The sequence below is a fragment of the Pinus tabuliformis genome, chromosome 4_2 (assembly GCF_031772625.1).
Source record: "Pinus tabuliformis cultivar Carrire ecotype Pingquan chromosome 4_2, CPIR1, whole genome shotgun sequence".
In the NCBI taxonomy this organism is placed as follows: domain Eukaryota; kingdom Viridiplantae; phylum Streptophyta; class Pinopsida; order Pinales; family Pinaceae; genus Pinus; species Pinus tabuliformis.
The window spans coordinates 275,909,229-275,927,358 of NC_142304.1; the positions used below are offsets into that span (position 1 = coordinate 275,909,229).

The window sequence follows — 18,130 nt, forward strand, 5'->3', positions numbered from 1 at the left end:
GACCTAGATTGCTAACAAATTTTGTACTTTACATACCACTTGGAATTTTTCAAAAATTATGAAGCAAAAGAAAGATGTACTCAATCAAAGGAGTCATCCTCTTTTTGTGGCACATGTGGGCTTCTAAATAGAATTTTGAGGTCAAATGGGGCATGCAAGGTACCAATAGTCATCTACAATTTATTTGCAAGATAACCATGTCCCGGAATCTTTAGATCAACTAGGGAATTGGACATTCACATTTGGGATCACTTTTCAAGGGTGTCGGCCACACATGTGGAGGTTAGGATAGCCTTCCAAGGGAATTTAAGGGAATATTTAACCAAGTCAAAGGAAGGAAAGGTCAAATTTACTCAAAATCAAAGGCAAGTCATCAAAGAAAAAGGAAAAAGCATCTTAATGAAGCAAATGGAGCAAGTAGACTTCACTAAGAGAGACATTGAGCACCAAAAATCAAGGCATTGAGGCTTTTGAGGCAAGTCAAACAAGTCATTGGACCTTATACAGCCATTGGGGGGTTGCTTCAAGTCAAACAACCCTAATCCACTCAAATTAACCTCAATCCAAGTCAAGTAAAAGCATGTCAAGCCTCTAAAGCTAATCATTTGGCCTTCTGTAACCAAATCGACCCCTTGTTGTTGAAGGAGCCACTAGTAAAAATTCAATTTCTCTTTAAAGAAGCTTAGTCTCAAAGTTGTGGATGACAAGTTTTCTCGTTGTTTTGAAGGAGGGTTTCAAATTAGCCATTAGAAACAAAATTATATAAGGCTAGTTCCTCACCTCATTTGTGTGTTGTAAAAATGTGAGATTATTATGCCATGATAAAAACTTCATTTGGTGCAAACTATTGATTTTTCATAGGTCTTCTATGTTGATCATTACTTCTCATGATTTCTTAATTTAATCTTTCTTTCATTCACATTCATCACAAAGTAATTACACAAAAGACATCAATAGTAGAAACAAAATGCCAGCAGGATCATAAAGAGACAGTTAAACAAGAAACACAAGAATTTTACCCTAGGAAAACCCATCAACCTTTTCCTTAGAGAAATTAGTCAATTCAACAAGAGATACAACATTATCTTTCCAATAAAAGCAGAGGTCAAACTGACCATAAATAGACCTAGGTCAAACCTGGTCAAGCAAACAAGTAGCCTTATAAACTTGGTCTGTTGTGCCTTAGAGATTACATCTTCTGCCCAAGAAATATCTCTTATCAAAATTCGACCTTCTGCCTGGTTTAGAAATTCGATCTTCCTACAGAGATTAGTTATGTACAAAAACTCAACTTGCTTCCTCACTTCAATCTGCCCTCGCCTTTCTTCCTTCACTTGATCAGATGTAATGTGAATTTCCTTGAACAGGAGATGAACTGAATTTCCCTTTGTGTTGAAAAATCTAGGGCAATTAGGTGAAGTGTGACTCTTCTTGACTTGATAACAATTTGTGAAGCACTTTTACAATTATCTTAGCTTGATCTTCTTCTTATTATTAGTGAGTGTGTTTCATCAAACTGCTACCAAAAACATAAAGACAAGAACACACATGTTAGCTCTCTGCGAGGGCCAAAACCTCTCTCTCTTAGGGAGGAAAACCCTTTGGTAAGTTTCTTTTATTGAAGCTTCTTAATGATCAATGCCAAACCCTAGACCCTTGACTAGGATGTCCTCCAAGCACAAGTCAAGTCCTTCCTCTTCTCTGCACTTGGTTCCCCAACACATAGACTTCCTCGTTCCAGCACTTCGTCTTCCTTCTTTGTTTCTTGTCTAGAGATTGACCTTCCTTGAGTGAGCCTTCTAGATGAGATGTTCCTCTTTTATCCTTTGCTCAAGTAGACTTCTTTTGTTGACCAAACGAGATCCTTCTTGAGATATGGGTGTATGAGTGTATTGTTGTTCTATTGCCCTAGTTTTCCCACGTGTGGAGGGTAACCTTAGTGAATTAGGTTCCTTTCACCTTCGCTAGGCTTGGGAGTCCTTGTAGGCTAGATTTCTCACCCAAACAATGATATTTCATGGACAGCTCTCTGGTTGTTGTTATGCCGCAAACTTACCCTCCTCTTCTTCACACGTGTGATTGTTTCTAGCCCTAGAAACAGTCCTCTTCTCTTCGGCCTTCTTCCTCCTTCCTTCGCTTGTCTTGGAGACCCTTTAGACTAGACTTTCCCTTCTCTTTTTCGGCTACTTCACTTCGCTGATTTCAGTGATACTTGATGATGTTGAGAGGGAGTGGACAGCCTCTATATATAGAGGATTGTCCCTCCTCTAGGACGACATTTGGCCAACATTCTGTCTTCAAGCCGACTTGACCATATCTTCATTATTTTCTTTGTTTTGCTTCTTTTGGAGGATGTTGTTGCATGGAGAGGACTTACACTTGTCTTGAACATATTCCTTTGACCTTATATAGAGTGCAACATGCCCTCTAAGGGTCTTATAAATATATTGACCTTTTGACTTCCTAGAATCACTTAACCATGTGCTTGATCTACTTCAATGAGCAAGAAACTCATTGAAAAATAATATTAAAATAATATTTTTTTTCTTGAATAAATACAAATATGAAAAGTACATTTATGAAGACCGAACCTAGTTACACTTTCTTCAACACTTTGAAGGAGGTCGAATGGTCTTTATATAAAATTTAAATGAGCCCTAATACTTTAGGGATGAGCCAACTTGAAGCCGACCTTACTTTTGGAGGCAAAAATACATAATTTGAAAATTCAAATTTCCCTCTTTTTGAAGTTGACACGAAGAACATGTCTTGAATATATTATTACATTTATTTGGAGGGCCAAAATAATAATTATGAAGACCGACCATAGCTAAAAAAATTCAACACTCCCTCTTAACTATGGAGGTATTCATAACAATTGTAAGATGTTCTCTTGTTGACAAATTTCTCTAAAGAAAAGGTTCATTATTTATTATCAGCATCAACATCATCTGATTACAATAATTGTGGTCAATATCTTTGAGCTATGGTAAATATCTACAGCATCAACTAGGTACCATAATTCTGGTCAATAACTCTGACCTATAGTACATCATCCCCATAATCCTAGTCGATACTCCTAACACATAGTACGAGATTAGCATCAACTAGTCACCATAATTTGGTCCCTCTAACACATGGCATACAGAGTAGTCTTGGTTCACCATCATTTCGGCCAATATCTTTGACTCATGGTGACTCTCCAAATGCCTCACTCTTCATGAGTAATTTCGAGCACACTGCTAAGTGTGCTCACTCAACCTATCTGGAGAGTCTGAGCCTAATGTGGAAAGACACCCACTCAACTAAGTGGTCCTGGGCCTCTAAGACCATTCTTCCTAATTTTGGTCAACATACTTGACATAGGAAGAATGATTGTCCTTTGCTCGACCATTCTCCCTAATTTCGGTCATACTTGACACAGGGAGAATGTTTGTCCCTAATACTATCATATCAATACTCTAGACCATTCTCCCTAATCCTGGTCAACCTAACCTAGGGAGAATGCCCTAATCCATATCAATACTTTGGAGACCATTCTCCCTCTTCTTGGCATTATCATTAGATAGTGTGCTTCTATAAGAATTTTTGCAGGTTTTCCCAAGTTATACAAAGATTTTAGATCAATCCATTCAAGGGCTACTTAGTCATGTCGATAAAGAAGGATTGGTCGCTAGGCCTCACTTCATCATTGTTGAGGTTAGTGTTTTCAAAGTCTCATTGTTCAACAAATCTTCATAGGGGATTCCTCCTTCAAGGGCAAGAGATCTCCTGATCTCACAGTTGATCCATTTGACTGGAGGTATTTCACAAAGAAATCACTCCTAGTTAGATTTGGGCACTAATGAAAATCCTAAACAAGAGTGGAGGCAACTAGTTCAAGGCTCCAAACTCACTTCTTTTCCAAAAAGCATAAAATTGATTTAAAAAGGGTTGTGATCACAATTCGGTGCCGGAAGAGGTCATTAGAGGAGCAAGGTAAGCCTCACTTCACCTCCATTATTTTCAAAAATCCAAAATCTTTTTCCAAAATTCTATGTATAAATATTAAAAAAATAAAAAATCGAAAAATACTAAAACTAAAAAATATTTCATTAGCTTGAGCTTATATTCATATTTTTCAACTAGTTCTCTCACTTAGGTTTTCTTTTAAATGTTATCCAATTGGACCAAGGAATGTATAGTTTCTTGTATTGTGCCGATAAATATTAATTATAAGCAATTCAAGCAAGGGTTTTGTAGGTCTATAATTTCAATTTACAGCAGTAAATTCACAAGGTAAGTGAAACCCTATCAAGAGAATTTTGAGACTAAACGTATATCTCTTCAAACTCTTTCTTTTTCTTCACTTTCAGGTTGTATTTGAACACATTTAGAAGTGAAAATTCAAGTTTCAGCTTGTTGAAAACAAAATCTGCAATAATAAAAATATGGGTTTTGAACCAAGTGTGGATTTGACCCCTCATTTTTGAGAAGTATTTTCCAGATTTAAACATATCAGCGATTACCCATTGTTATGAATAAAATATATATCTAAGTTGCACGAAACGGGGAAACGGAAACGAGTTTCCGAAACGGGAAGCGAAACGAAACGCGACCTCCCCAAATTTTGGAAACGGGGAAACGCGAATATATATATATATATATATATATATATATATATATTAAAAATATTTAAAAATTATTATTATATATATGTGCAATCATAAAGCATGAATGATACTACCCCGAAATTATTATTATATATATGTGCAATCATTATTATCTGTGGTTGAGACTACCCCGAAACGCCAGAAAAGAGAGAAATATGGTTGCAGCTGAGCCAAATTTGCTGCTACTGAAATCTCCTGCTGAAATCTCTTTCTCTTGCCGCTGAAATCTCTTTCTCCTGCTGCTGAAATCTACTTTGCTCACTGCTCAAAACACCCTAGCTGAAACAACTGCCAGTCTCCAAGAGAAATGACTTGCTGAATAGTGTGATGAGAGAATGAGCCAAGCTGCTCTTTTATAACTTTAGAATAGGTTTCTAGAACTACCTGGAAACCCTAAAAAAATTTAAAAACAAATTAAAAATAAAAAAATAAAAAAACAAGTGTTTTTTTGGGGAAACGTGGCACGTACGGCCTGGAAACGCGTTTTCGGCCGTACGGCCACGTTTCCGTTTCGGGAAACGTGGTCGTACGGCCGGAAACGCGTTTCCAGGCCGTACGGTACGGGGAAACGAGTTTCGTTTCGTTTCCCCTAGGGAAACGGACCCCCTGCCCACGTTTCCTGCAACTTAGATATATATAAAATAATACAAATAATGTAAACAATAATAATAATAAAGAATGATTAATTAAGTAGTAATTAGTTAATGAAGAGGTATGTCCCTAAGGACATGACCATTGGTGAAGAGATATCTGCCTAGGTATATAAGCAAGTCATCACCCTCATTTGTAATCATTTCACTGGTATTCAAATATTCTTATATATAATTACTTGTCCAACAATGAATGTCTTTGTCTTCGAAGTATTCTAAAGATTAATGTGAAATAAGAATTTTGTTCGTTATATTGGTATCAGATGCTAGAGCATACCGCTGAAGTATACAAACTTTGTTACATTGGTATCAGAGCGTAACTGAACTTTGTTCGTTACATTGGTATCAGAGCATTCCTCTGAGTATACGAACTTTGTTCATTACACCCATTAATTTATAGTGGTAGGAGGATTATTTGATTTATATTTCAGTACTCTAACACTTCTACCCATAACCATATCTTTATGCTGCCATCCTAGATTCACAATATTATTTTCGATTGTTACTTGTAGACCCTACACAGTCAGCAAGATCCTACTAATAAATGAACTAAATGTCTATCAGGATAGAACCAAATCCATATGTACATACAGTACCAAGGAGGGATGGAAAGACATTGATGGAAGCCACTACAGAATTGTATCTCTTTTCTGAACTTCAAAAGTCACCTCTACCTCCTTGGGAAAAACTAAAAGCAACTTCCTCTGGAATAGACAAGATAATGGATCGATGGAATCTTCCACCAAATCTTGAAGCACCAAACCCTGCCTGGGCAAAAGGAGTAAGATCCCCTCCTGGCACAGTTGTGTGTGTATGATGTGTGATTGTATGTGATTTATTCTTCACCTATTTGGCCACCATGGAGTATGATAGGCCTCCTTCAGCGTTGACTTTGGTGTGCAACACCATACCACCCATTTACTGAAAGAATTATAGGAAAAAAGCAACAAAAAAAAGATAGTAATAATAGTATAACTTTTTTGAAAAAAATACTACCACTAATAAAGTGCTCCACAATATCTTCAGACTGTCGTTTACATATAAAAATAAAGAAATGAGAGTTGCCAAAAATCTGGATGCCAAAACTATTCCAAGTTTAAACATTATATATAATAAGAAATGGTTACCACAAGGGTTGCAGGAGCAGGCAGTTCACGAAGAATATCTGATGGACTTCCAGCATCATAGCTTTGACCAGTTGCACTAGCATTTCCTTGGGTCGTGCTTCGAATTTCACTATCAGATACTGCTATTTTCACACCTTCCTGGTTGAGGCAAGTAACATAATAAGTTTAAAACCTTTCAGAAACAAAAAGGCATTAGGATTTCCTTCAGAAGCCAAATTCAATACCACCCCTAATGTTTAAACAATAATCCTTCGAAATCATGAACAAATAGAAAGTGAACAGAGAACTAGTGGTAGGGAAGAAGCACTCATTTTTTCCACCAAATTTATATATTATTTCCTTCTCTTGTAATTTCTCAACTTAAAAATCTCCAGATAGCTGCTCGTGTATCAAGATATTAATATACTATAGAGCACAAAATATGGAAGTATCTGAATCTCTGGATACAATGGATACTAAGGTAGAAATAATTTGTTGAATCAACTAATACAAATGTTAGTAAATTTTATAGATCACAACAAATATTGCATCCACATGCAGATCCAAATGACCAATTTGCATCATACTTTAGAATTTGTTTCTTTAAATACCCTTCTTATGCTTGAGGGCCTCAGAATGTTCTTTCCCAATGGGAATTCCACTGAGAAAAGCACGATAAGACACATTATTGTCATATAGGTTTTTATATATTAACCAAATCATAATTATACCATTCACCATGAAAACCAACCATAAAATAAAACCAGAAAAGAACCTTCAATAGGTTCCACAGTTTCAAGACACAATTTCACAAAATGAAAAGCCTAATCAGCAATGCATTTCAAACAACTTGCCTTCCTCATCAAAAGACAACCAAACACATTTGACAAAATACTAAGTTACATGGTACAGGGAAACAGAAACGTGATGCAAACGTGACCCCCAAAAAACCAGAAAACGGAGAAACGTTATATATATATTGAAACTTTGAAAGAAGGCATTAAATTTTTAAGTTTTAACATTATAATTTAGAATGCAGATACAAATTCACGAATAATTGACCAAGTGCCAATGCCCAGGACTCAAGACTCAAGAAAATCATGCTACAACAAATATCAAAATTATCATCAAAATCATTGCTTATATTGTGATCCCCATCATCAATATCACCCTCTAAGCATTAAAATAATCAAATCCAGATTTTGTTTGAGTGATGTACACATTTTCTAGGATCATGATAGAGGAGTTCAATAACCAATTCCAGTAGCATCAAGGTACATAGAGGGCTTGGTGCTCTTGATTAAATACTAGTTCCATACCCTAGTACATGACAAAATCCAATGGAAACGTTGCAATCCCCTCAATCCTGAAATCCTAAAATTTGTGAAGTCTGCTTGATTTGGAGTAGGATCTAGAATTCTACTTTCTCCATATGAAATCCAATGAGGTTGGAACCATTCTCAAACATTCTGAACCAATTAATCATAATGTTAAAAGGTTAAGTAAAAGGATTAAACCTTTTACTTTAAAAATTTAACATTACCATTAGTTACATAGCATATTCTTAACATTGACATTAATTACATAATATTAGTAGGGCCTTACAGTTGAATATTATGCTGCCCCACTCATAAATTATTTCTTTTTAAAATAATTTGATTTCGGCCCACACGCACCACACAAACATATTGTATCACCCCACACGTGCCATATGGATGCTGAAACGCAATGCAGGAACACTAAAACATGGGGTTTGGTGCCTGACATGTGTTTCAGAAAAGTGGAACGTGTTTCAGCCATGCTTCAGGGTTTTGGTACTGAAACATGGCTGGCACCAGAGAGGGGTGGCAGCGAGGTTGTCACATGTTTCATGTAACTTAGGCAAAATAGTTCTCTCTTTGTGCAGAAAGCTTGCATCAAGTATTATTGGTTTCAATAATTCACTTAATGTAATTGTAAGAAAGACTGGGCACCTTTTTCCATAAATATTTTCAATCAGTATGTAAATATGCCCTGTTTATTCAGAATTACCAAATATCAGTATCAATAAGAAGCTGATTGAAAATCAAAATAGTGAAATTATGCTGAACTCCTGATTAAGAAGATGATTGCTGGGTTTGTTCCTTGAGCCTACAAGCACAAAACCTTTGTTTTCCACCAAATAAATAACCTTGTGAACAAAAAAGGAGAAAACTAATGACATTTGTCTTTGGTATCTCATCAGGGGATAGATATGACAGGATAACATAATTTTATTAATGTACAAATCACCACAAAATTAGGTCAAAAGAACTAAAAGGTACACCCATTTCAGTGTGTGAGTGGGAAAGCAACTGTTGTATCAATATTGAAAGCAAAAATGTGCAAAGAAGAAAACATAACTAATTGTCTAGCTAAGCTATACACTAACATTCCACCCAAAAGATAAGCTCGAACAGTGCAACAATATAATTGGAAGGCCAGAAACTACAGATCACAGTGCTCATGTGTGTGAGAAAGAGAGAGAGAGAAGACATCAAGTCCTACTGAACCTAATAAGTAATAGCTGAGAGTGAGGAAGGGAACCCAAGATACGGGATCAGAGTCAAAGTCATCGATTATTGTGAAGCTGTTGATTCAATGGTAGATGACACTCTCTGGGAAGCAAGGTTAATGGGACCATACCGTACCATTTTGGAGGGAGTGTAAAAATGAGAGAGACCCACTCTCCTACCATAGAAGGTCAGAAAAAAGAAACTCCTGATAGAGACCTAGCTACTCGGTTGAATATGAAGGACAATCCAACAGTCAAGCAATGCTCTACCCTAAATCTGTCCAGAGCTAGTCCTCTGTCAATATGATCATGCATGATCTATGACCTAGAATGACAACTCCTCACAGGCCTTGAAGATGAAAGTCAACCACCATGGAAAAAGTCAGTGAGAAACCTCAGGCATCAGTGATCTAGGGTCTAAAGTATCCTATGCTCTCTCTATTGCTCGTTTCTCGAATTGGATCAGAAAACCTGTAAGTATAAAGTGATCCTCCTGGAGGTTATGGGACGAGACTGGGCAACCGATAACTGAGATTTGTGAATTAGCATTTCTCTCATGAAGAGGAAAAAGAATCTTCAGTCAAGATAACGAAGAAAGTAGAGGACTTTGGAAAATTACAAAAACTATTGCATCACTGGAAAAGGTACGTTTGAATCAAAGGAAGATTGGAATTCAAACAACTTAATGTCCAGTTCTATTATGGCCATGTTCTTTATTTATATTCCCTTCTGTCATTAGAAATTTCTTGTCCCCTCCACGAAGCAAGCATCCATGGGTATTGGCCAAAATAAAACAGTGAAAGGGTAAGTGGTTTAATTGCTTGTTGTACATCTAAGAACCATGGTAATCACTGATAATGCTAAGTGATCAATTTTTAAGAGGAAAACCTAAGCTGGGGATCCATCAAACCAGCATATGATAGATTGAAACCTATGTTGCAAAAAATGTCCAGGAACCCAGTATTTTGGACCATACCAGTAGCTGGAATGCCGAAACGCGGCCGAAACGTCAAGTGTCATACTGTATGGCGTCCCATGATTTGGAGAGGCTGTACATTACGGCACCATACATTTTGGCCGGTTTTCAGACCTTTTCCATGGCATTTCGACACTTTTTAGGTGTTTTGTGGGCCCCACATGCGGCCATCCTGGTTGTGGGGCCTGATTTCTAGCTATAATTGGTTTAAAGAATCAAATATTTGCTGGAAAACAAATTTCAAGAAGAAATTACTTATTAAAAAAAGAAACATCCTGGTGATGCATCTCGAAGTGGAATTTCATATTCTTCCAATCCATGGATTGGCTCTATTGAGCAAGCATCTTGTTCTGTTGAAATAGAATCTTATGTTACTTATGTTTTAATGTTATCCAAATGACATTAATGAGCAATTAGGACAGCAGTAACGTGATTTAGGACAGCAGTAAGTTAAATTACTTTTAGAGCACTTTAGATGTACAATGTGAGATGCCAATTGCAAGCGAAATAACCTACTATCAAAACCACTTTCAAACTACCAAATTCTCAATGTATTAGGTCTTTTAATGATGTAAATGCCACTGCTATATCAGACCTATGATGCAGAGGTGAAGGTCACCAAAACTTGTAAATTCATGCCAAATGATAAATGCCCAATTTATCCAATTGACTTATCAATACATTAGACAATGTGTGAGTTGATTTTATGCCAATTTAATGTGTCTTTTACCACTGTTATGAGAGATTTAACCTTGCTGTAGCAAAACAGTGATAGTTTAGTGGGTTTGGAGATAAAACCCTTGAGGCCCTAGGCCTAGAAGAGAGCTTGTCCTTTTTGCCCAACACTTTTCCAATGACAGAGCTGCCTGCAATCACAAGAATATGACCAATATTCGCTGCAAATAATCAAGTGTTAGCTTAGAAAACAAATAAATAACCCACAGAGATGAGTGAGGGCAAGAAGAGACCAAGTTAGCGCCACGCTAAGCCTAGTAAGGCTAGCATTTAGGCCAGACATGGGAGCAGCAAAGGGAGAAAGGCCTAATAGGCCTCGGTAAGGGTGAATGAAGGCCCAATAAGGGCTACATCAGAGGGACAAGGACCTTAAAGGCCAGCGGCTTTGAGAAGAAGCCCTCAAAGGGCCATGACAAGGGTAAGATGGGCTGCTAGGCCTTACAGCAGGCCTTGGAAAGGCTGTCAAGGCTAATGGCAGGGGCAACAAGGGGGGCCGAGAGGGAAAAGGGCAGGAAGAGGAGGGCCGCAAGGGAAGATAGGAGAGTGGAAGGCAAGAGGAGGCCTTTCAAGGCCTGCGGCAGGCTGCCAAGGGGACAGCGAGGAGGAAAGAAGGGAGATGGAGGGCAGCGGAGGAATAAGGAGGTTAAGCGGAGGGGAGAAGGTGGAGAAATGAAGGTCAAGGAGGAGCAACGAAGCAGGCCGAGACAGGGAGGAGGCTACGGCAAGGGATGGGAGGCCACTAAGGCCTAGCAAAGATGATGCCAGTGCTGAGAGGGCTCACGTCTAGGGTCGTGACCTAAAAAAGGCCAGCAGCTAGGGCTATAAGGCAAAATAAGCTTGTGGCTAAGCTAGGAGGAGGACGATGGGCCTAGAGGGCCTAAAAAAAATTGAAACCCTTGCCAAAATTCGAGTTTGCTTCAGATCTTCAATATTGCTCAATTTCACAGAAAAATTCCTTGATGTTGGCCCTGCAAAAATTCTAGAGACTAAATCTTAACCTCAAGGGCTTAGATCTAGCTCCAACCCAGCATCTTCTTGAATCTCACATGCACAAATGAAAATACATGTGCCCAAAACCCAATATATACATAATTTTAAGAGAAATTCCCAAACCCCAAATAGCAAGAAAACAAGGGTTAGAAGAAATTTATTTACAAAAATTATTTTACAAAAAAAAAATTTACAAATGTATTTACAAATATACAATGCTTGAAAATATTTTTTGGAGAGTAATTTTTATGATAATGACAATAGCTTGATGTATTTCGAAAGATAGATGTTAACCACAGTCTTGCGAAATTGGAGCCCACGGGCCGGGGAACCCGCAAACTTTATATATTTCTTAAGAGAAAATTGTCAGATCATACAATGAATCGAATCACCTAAGATAAACTCAAAACTTACCAATAGAATGTTCCTATCATCTACAAATGAAATAACAATTCATATAATATTGAAGCACAATATAGGAAAGCACATACCCAACACGTACCACAAATCAATGAGACAAAGACACCATGAACTGAACCCCAAAGTCTTTTATTATGAATTTCAAATGTTCCCAGCAGAACAGTGGCTTCACACCAGCGTTACAAAATTACATTTAGACCAGAGTCACCATCATTGTGACTTGAGAAGCAAATGGCTTCTAATTTATAGATAAATCCTCCAAGTGGAAAATAACGGCTAGTTGGCTTGATCCCCGTCAAAGTAATCTCAATCGTTGATAAATACTTGATCATCTTTTAATCTATGTTGTCGAAAATATTTATTTTTGAAGATTTTTCGAATTTCTCATAAAAATCACTTTTTATTAATCCAAAAATAATTATTTTGGATTAATTTTCTCAAAAAATTGACTTTGACATAACCACCAAGGTCCAAGGGCTTAATTTTTCTTAAAAAATCCATTTTTACCTGGTGAGGGACCTCCAAAAATTAACTTCTTTTTGACCCGCGAATTTTTTGGTCATTTTCCACTTGTAGAAATTAATTTCTCTAGAATTTATTTTCTAACTCTAAATTAATTAATTTTATGGTTTAGGATTTAATATTTTTGCCAAAAAAAATTAATTAATTGACACAAGAGGGGATTAATTATTTTTCCACCCTAAAATACTTAGCCATGGTGTCTGATTATGAGGGATCATTCACTAAAATATTTTTACATTAGACAATTAAAAATTCAACCCTCAAAGGGGGAATACTCATTCGTTATAGACCCTCATAATTTTTACCCAATTCTGCGACACAATGTGATCTAACAGACCAAGTGATTTGTAATAAAATAATTTAGCCAAATAACTTAAATTATTCCCAAATCACTTTTACAATAGACTCGACTAAGAACACTAGGACTCACCTAAGATTTGACAATAAATTTCACCCTAGATTTGGGGTTTAAGCTGGAGGGAAAAACCTCTTTTGATTAGTCGTGTTTAGAAACACAGGTAATCGGTGAGGTTAAAAAACCTCCTAGGATGAAATTCGTTGCCAAAATCATAAGCTTACCTAGGTTGTTACATAATTACACGGTCTTACTAGCATCATTTACATTACAATTTGCAGAATTTGGGTTTACATTGACATGATAACTGGTTGGCTGATGATTCTGATCTTTGAAACATTTCGCACAACTGCTTCCTTGGACTTGTGGCAAAATCGGTGCAACAAGCCTCAAGGAAGACAAGTCGGCCTCAATAGGAGCCTCAAACCACTATATATAGGCAACAACTCGACCTCATTTGGAGCACAAGATAAGCAAGTTCAATCTGTAGTTGCTATAAGAGAAAAAAGAAGAGTGAAATACCTAAAGTGAAGGAGAAAACGCTAGCGGAGGAGACATAGGGCAAGCCAAAAGGAAGCCAAAAATCTCTCCTTTTTGCCACGCGTTCGAGTTTTTGCGTAGTTATAGGAGGGTCGAAATTTCAGATCTGCAGTAGGGCCGAAATTCTTTGTAGCAGGTGTATTGAAGACAGTTGACGAGAAGAGACTACTGAAGTTTTCATATTCATCTGAGAAGGCTGACTTGGTGGACTGAGGAAGGTCTTTTGGCTAGTCAAAGGTCTTGGTTTGTCTCAATTTGATTTGAATCTATTAGTGAAAGAGTTTCACTGGGTTTTCCCCTGCATAGGGATTTTCGCCCAGGCTGAGTGCCTACTTCTGGTGTCATTAACCTTCATGCTTTTGATTTGATGATTACTTGATGAAAAGAACATAGAGACAACTAATTAGAATATAAGAATATCACAAGTCATTGTCAACATAAGAAAATCTTTCTACCTTTCTGATTTTCTAACATGGTATCAGAGCAAAGCTAAAAGAAGAGGAAAAAGGCAACTTGAAGAGCTATTGAAGAAAGGGTTAAGATAAGGTTTCAAAGTAGACCACAAGGAGAAGGACAATATAAGGAAAGGGAAGGACTATTATGGCCACATCAATGAAGACAAAAAACAAACTAGAAGGAGCCACCAACTATAGAGCATGGAAGAAGAGGATAGATCTCATCCTTGCAAAACACAAAGTATTGGATTTTGTACTAGGAAAAGTCACAGAATCCTCAGATGGTTCACGAAAGGAAAAGTACAAGGAAACAGACATCTTGGCCATGAATCTAATTGTAGATGGAGTGAAGGATAACTTAATTCCCTACATATCCAATATAGATACTGCAAAAGGGATGTATGAAGCTCTCTCCAAACTATTCACCATCAAGAAAATTGGACAAATAACGAGTCTCAAGAATGAACTAAGAACAATAAAGATGACAAAAAATTATATAGTATCTTTCTATTTTGTAAGAACCTCCAGAATAAGAGATGAGCTCCAAGCTATCGATAAAGTCATACTAGATAAAGAGCTTGTGATTGTTGCACTACTAGGTCTACCAAAATCCTGGATTGCCTTTAGATTAGGTATTATTAGCATTTGGAAAGAAACACCATCTTTTGAAGAAAAGTGGAATGCAAGAAGAAGCTAGCAACTCATTAGCAAACTGGAACACATGAATTTAGCAATTGACAACCATTATATATATATTTTCTTAATAAATAAATAGATGATGTTTACATTTTGTGGGAGGCACTGGCTATATACTGCCTTGGGTGCATATTGGTGAATGGTCATGCCCTTTGCCTAATAAACTTATGAACTAACTAATTTTTTATATAACATTGCCTTCCTCTCAAAAGAATGCTTTGTCCTCAAAGCATACGTAACGACGGATGTTGTTGACGAAACACTTCAGTCTCCCAAGAAGCTTTTTCTTCTGGTAAGTCCTTCCACTTGATCAAGTATTCCTTGATTACATGAGATCAAAGCTTCCTTTCTCTGGTAGTTATGATACCTTCTGGTTCTAAAATGACCATTCCTTCATCATCTAGGGAATAAATATATAGGAAATCATGTAAAATAATGTAAACGATAATAATCATAAATAATGATTAGTTAATTAGTAATTAGGTTGAAGAGGCATGTCTAAATGAGACATGACTCTCCATGAAAAGATACTTGCTTGGTATATAAGCAAGTCTCTCTTTCTCATTGTAAATCATTCTTCACACATTTAATATATAATATTTGTATCCTAATGGATATATTTATATTCCAAGCCTTCTGGAGTAATTAATTTGTAGAAGGAACTTTGTTCGCTTCATTTGGTATCAGAGCCACGTTTCGCTGATCAACAAGCCTTTGGCCACCAACCTGTCGTCAACATTGTTGCCGTCAAGACTCAAGCGTCTCACTACGAAGTGGGAGCTTCTCCATTCTGCAGTTGCTACTAGGCCTTTGGCTGTATCTCAAAAAAAAAAATCATAATATATTAAAAAAAATACAAAATACAAAAGTTATGTATAAAAAAAATAAAATAAACAAAACCGTGTCGCGGCTAGGTCCTCCCGCCACCATACACAATAGAGAGGTTTTCGCAAAGGTGTAGTCACCCGTTCCGGAACCACCATAGCTGCCAGCACAGCCATGCAGGAAGGTTGAATTAAGCACAAGTGGGGTCGAGGTTTGCCAAGGCAGTGTCATCTTGCAGCACCTAATTTCAGGGGCTAAATCTTGTGTTAGGCCGATTCTGCAGTAGGAAGCCACCATCTTCACAGTGGAAGCCATAGCCGCATTCACACCTACTACCTGACAATCCTCGATTGTTGCAGATCCAACAACACAACCACTGTGATTCAACAACACATACAATCTAATAGCAAACCCTGGAACCTTCCGTCGCAATCCACATCCGTCCAGAGTCAAACCCCGTCATTGTACCATTTTCGCCGTACAAATAACATTTGACCGTAGATACTTTCACCGCGCTAGTTGCCCACAATCTCAATTGTTGCATCCACAATTCCATACATACACATCCACCACCCAACACGGCCCTCGTCCATCCCCAATAGCCTTTAATTGAACCTGTAGGCACTATTGCACAGTCACACCGACTATTTCAACTATCATCCACCCTGCTCAAGCAGTGAAGAAAATTCATCAGAAGCGCATGTTGTAAATTGATACAACACAGGTTTGCAAAATCCAAAGAGAAGAATCATCCAAGTGATTAGTTCAAATATTCGGGCTGCTAATATTGTTAAGAATCTCAAGGGATGTGACGGTCAACATTCTATTAAGATTACCTAATACATTATTATATATGGGCACCAACATTTATAAGAGAGTCGATCATAATTGTTAGTATTGAAGGGAAATAACTTAGGAAAAGAGGAAAACCCTCTAAGTTAAAAAGTGAAAAAGAAATATTATATTATTAAAGTCATAAGTACATTCATGTGAAGGCAATTACAAGTGGGAGGGTATTTATAAAGCAAAATTATTGAAGTTAATAAGTGAAGGTTTATATTAAAAAATATATTATATATATATATTAAAAATTAAAAAGATATATTGAAGAGATAAAATAAAAATTAAAAAAAAAAAGAATATATATATATATATATATATTCCATACAAAGTTAAAATAAGTGAAGAAAAAGAAAAAAGATATGGAATCTCTAAGTAATGAACAAAAACAATCATTCGCAAGAGATATAGAACAATTAATGACAATACTTGAGCGACAACATGCTGATTTTAATTAGGAAAGCAAGAAAATGGAACCCCAATTGCAATTTGAACGTCCATCATCACTCCCACAAAACGATGTAATCCAGTGTACCAAGAAAGTGCAACTAAAAGATCAAGAGAATGTAAAAATAGCTAAACTTCAGCAAAACAAGAAAGCGTTAGAACACAAACATAAAAATCTTGTGGATATGCATTACAAAGAAATAATGTAAAAGGATGAAGAAATTTCTCGCCTCAAGGACCACGTCGAAAAATTACTTGCACAAGTGAAGAAGACTAAGGTCACAAAGAAAGAACTCAAGAAGTGCTTATCAGAACAAGAAGAGGAAACTTTATGTTTAAAGAACCTTAATAAAAATTTATTAGAACAAATCAGAGATCTAAAAGATGAAAAACTCAAAAGTCAAAACATTGAAAAGAAGGTTGATGAATCAGAAATCAAAGAACTTTTACGTCTGAGAAACCATAATCAAAGTCTACTCACTCAAATTAAGAAACTTAAGGATGATAAGAAAGCATTAAAAGACAAGTTAGAACAATTCACTCAAGAAGAAGTATCGAAATCTCCAGTGGTAACAATCCAAGTTGAAGATAAGGGAACGAATACCGATCCAGTGAATATGACAACTCAAGAAGACAAGTCAGTTGAAGAAACAACACACTTAGATGTTGCAGTTCAGATGATTAACATCCCAAGTGAAGGTTTTGTAACCAACTCAACAATATCGTCCCTTGAAGTAAATCAAAAAAGTTCCACACACTTAATAAGGGAATGTCAAACAAAAAAAGTTCCCTATCGACATTCGAATCATGAGAGTAGACAACTCAGCCACGCAACATATCGGGGACATTCAGAACAGAGACAACAAACTGATGTTCCAGAGAAAAGTGATGTAACCTCAATCCAGCCCTATGATGACAAGTCGTTAGAAAATTACAATGATCAGAATATTACACAAAAGATTAATCGGGGATGGTCTGATCCCTGCTCAGTGCGATAATTTTGTTTGTCACTTAGAAGATCATATCAACATGTATCGACAATGATGACAGTTTCGAGATAGAAAGAAACTCGAAGCCGAAAAAGAAATCAAACATTTTTCATTAACAAGCTTTGAGGACAAAGCTTTTTGAGGAGAAAGGCAATGTTATGAATAAATATATAGGAAATAATATAAAATAATGTAAATGATAATAATCATAAATAATGATTAGTTAATTAGTAATTAGGTTGAAGAGGCGTGTCTAAATGAAACATGACTCTCCATGAAAAGACAGTGGACACCTACTTGGTATATAAGCAAGCCTCTCTTTCTCATTGTAAATCATTCTTCACACATTTAATATATAATATTTGTATCCTTATGGATATCTTTATATTCCAAGTCTTC

General features: G+C 36.7%; 1 protein-coding gene across 1 annotated transcript in view; it reads right to left on the minus strand.

The window, feature by feature from the left end:
- The window catches only part of LOC149169055 (uncharacterized), a 541,452-nt gene that overhangs the window by 283,573 nt on the left and 239,749 nt on the right, over positions 1–18,130 (minus strand). Inside the window, exon 9 of the mRNA XM_089428542.1 lies at positions 6,430–6,567. Within this exon, the coding sequence (XP_089284668.1) occupies positions 6,430–6,567 (138 nt within the window). The remainder of the gene's footprint in view (positions 1–6,429; positions 6,568–18,130) is intronic.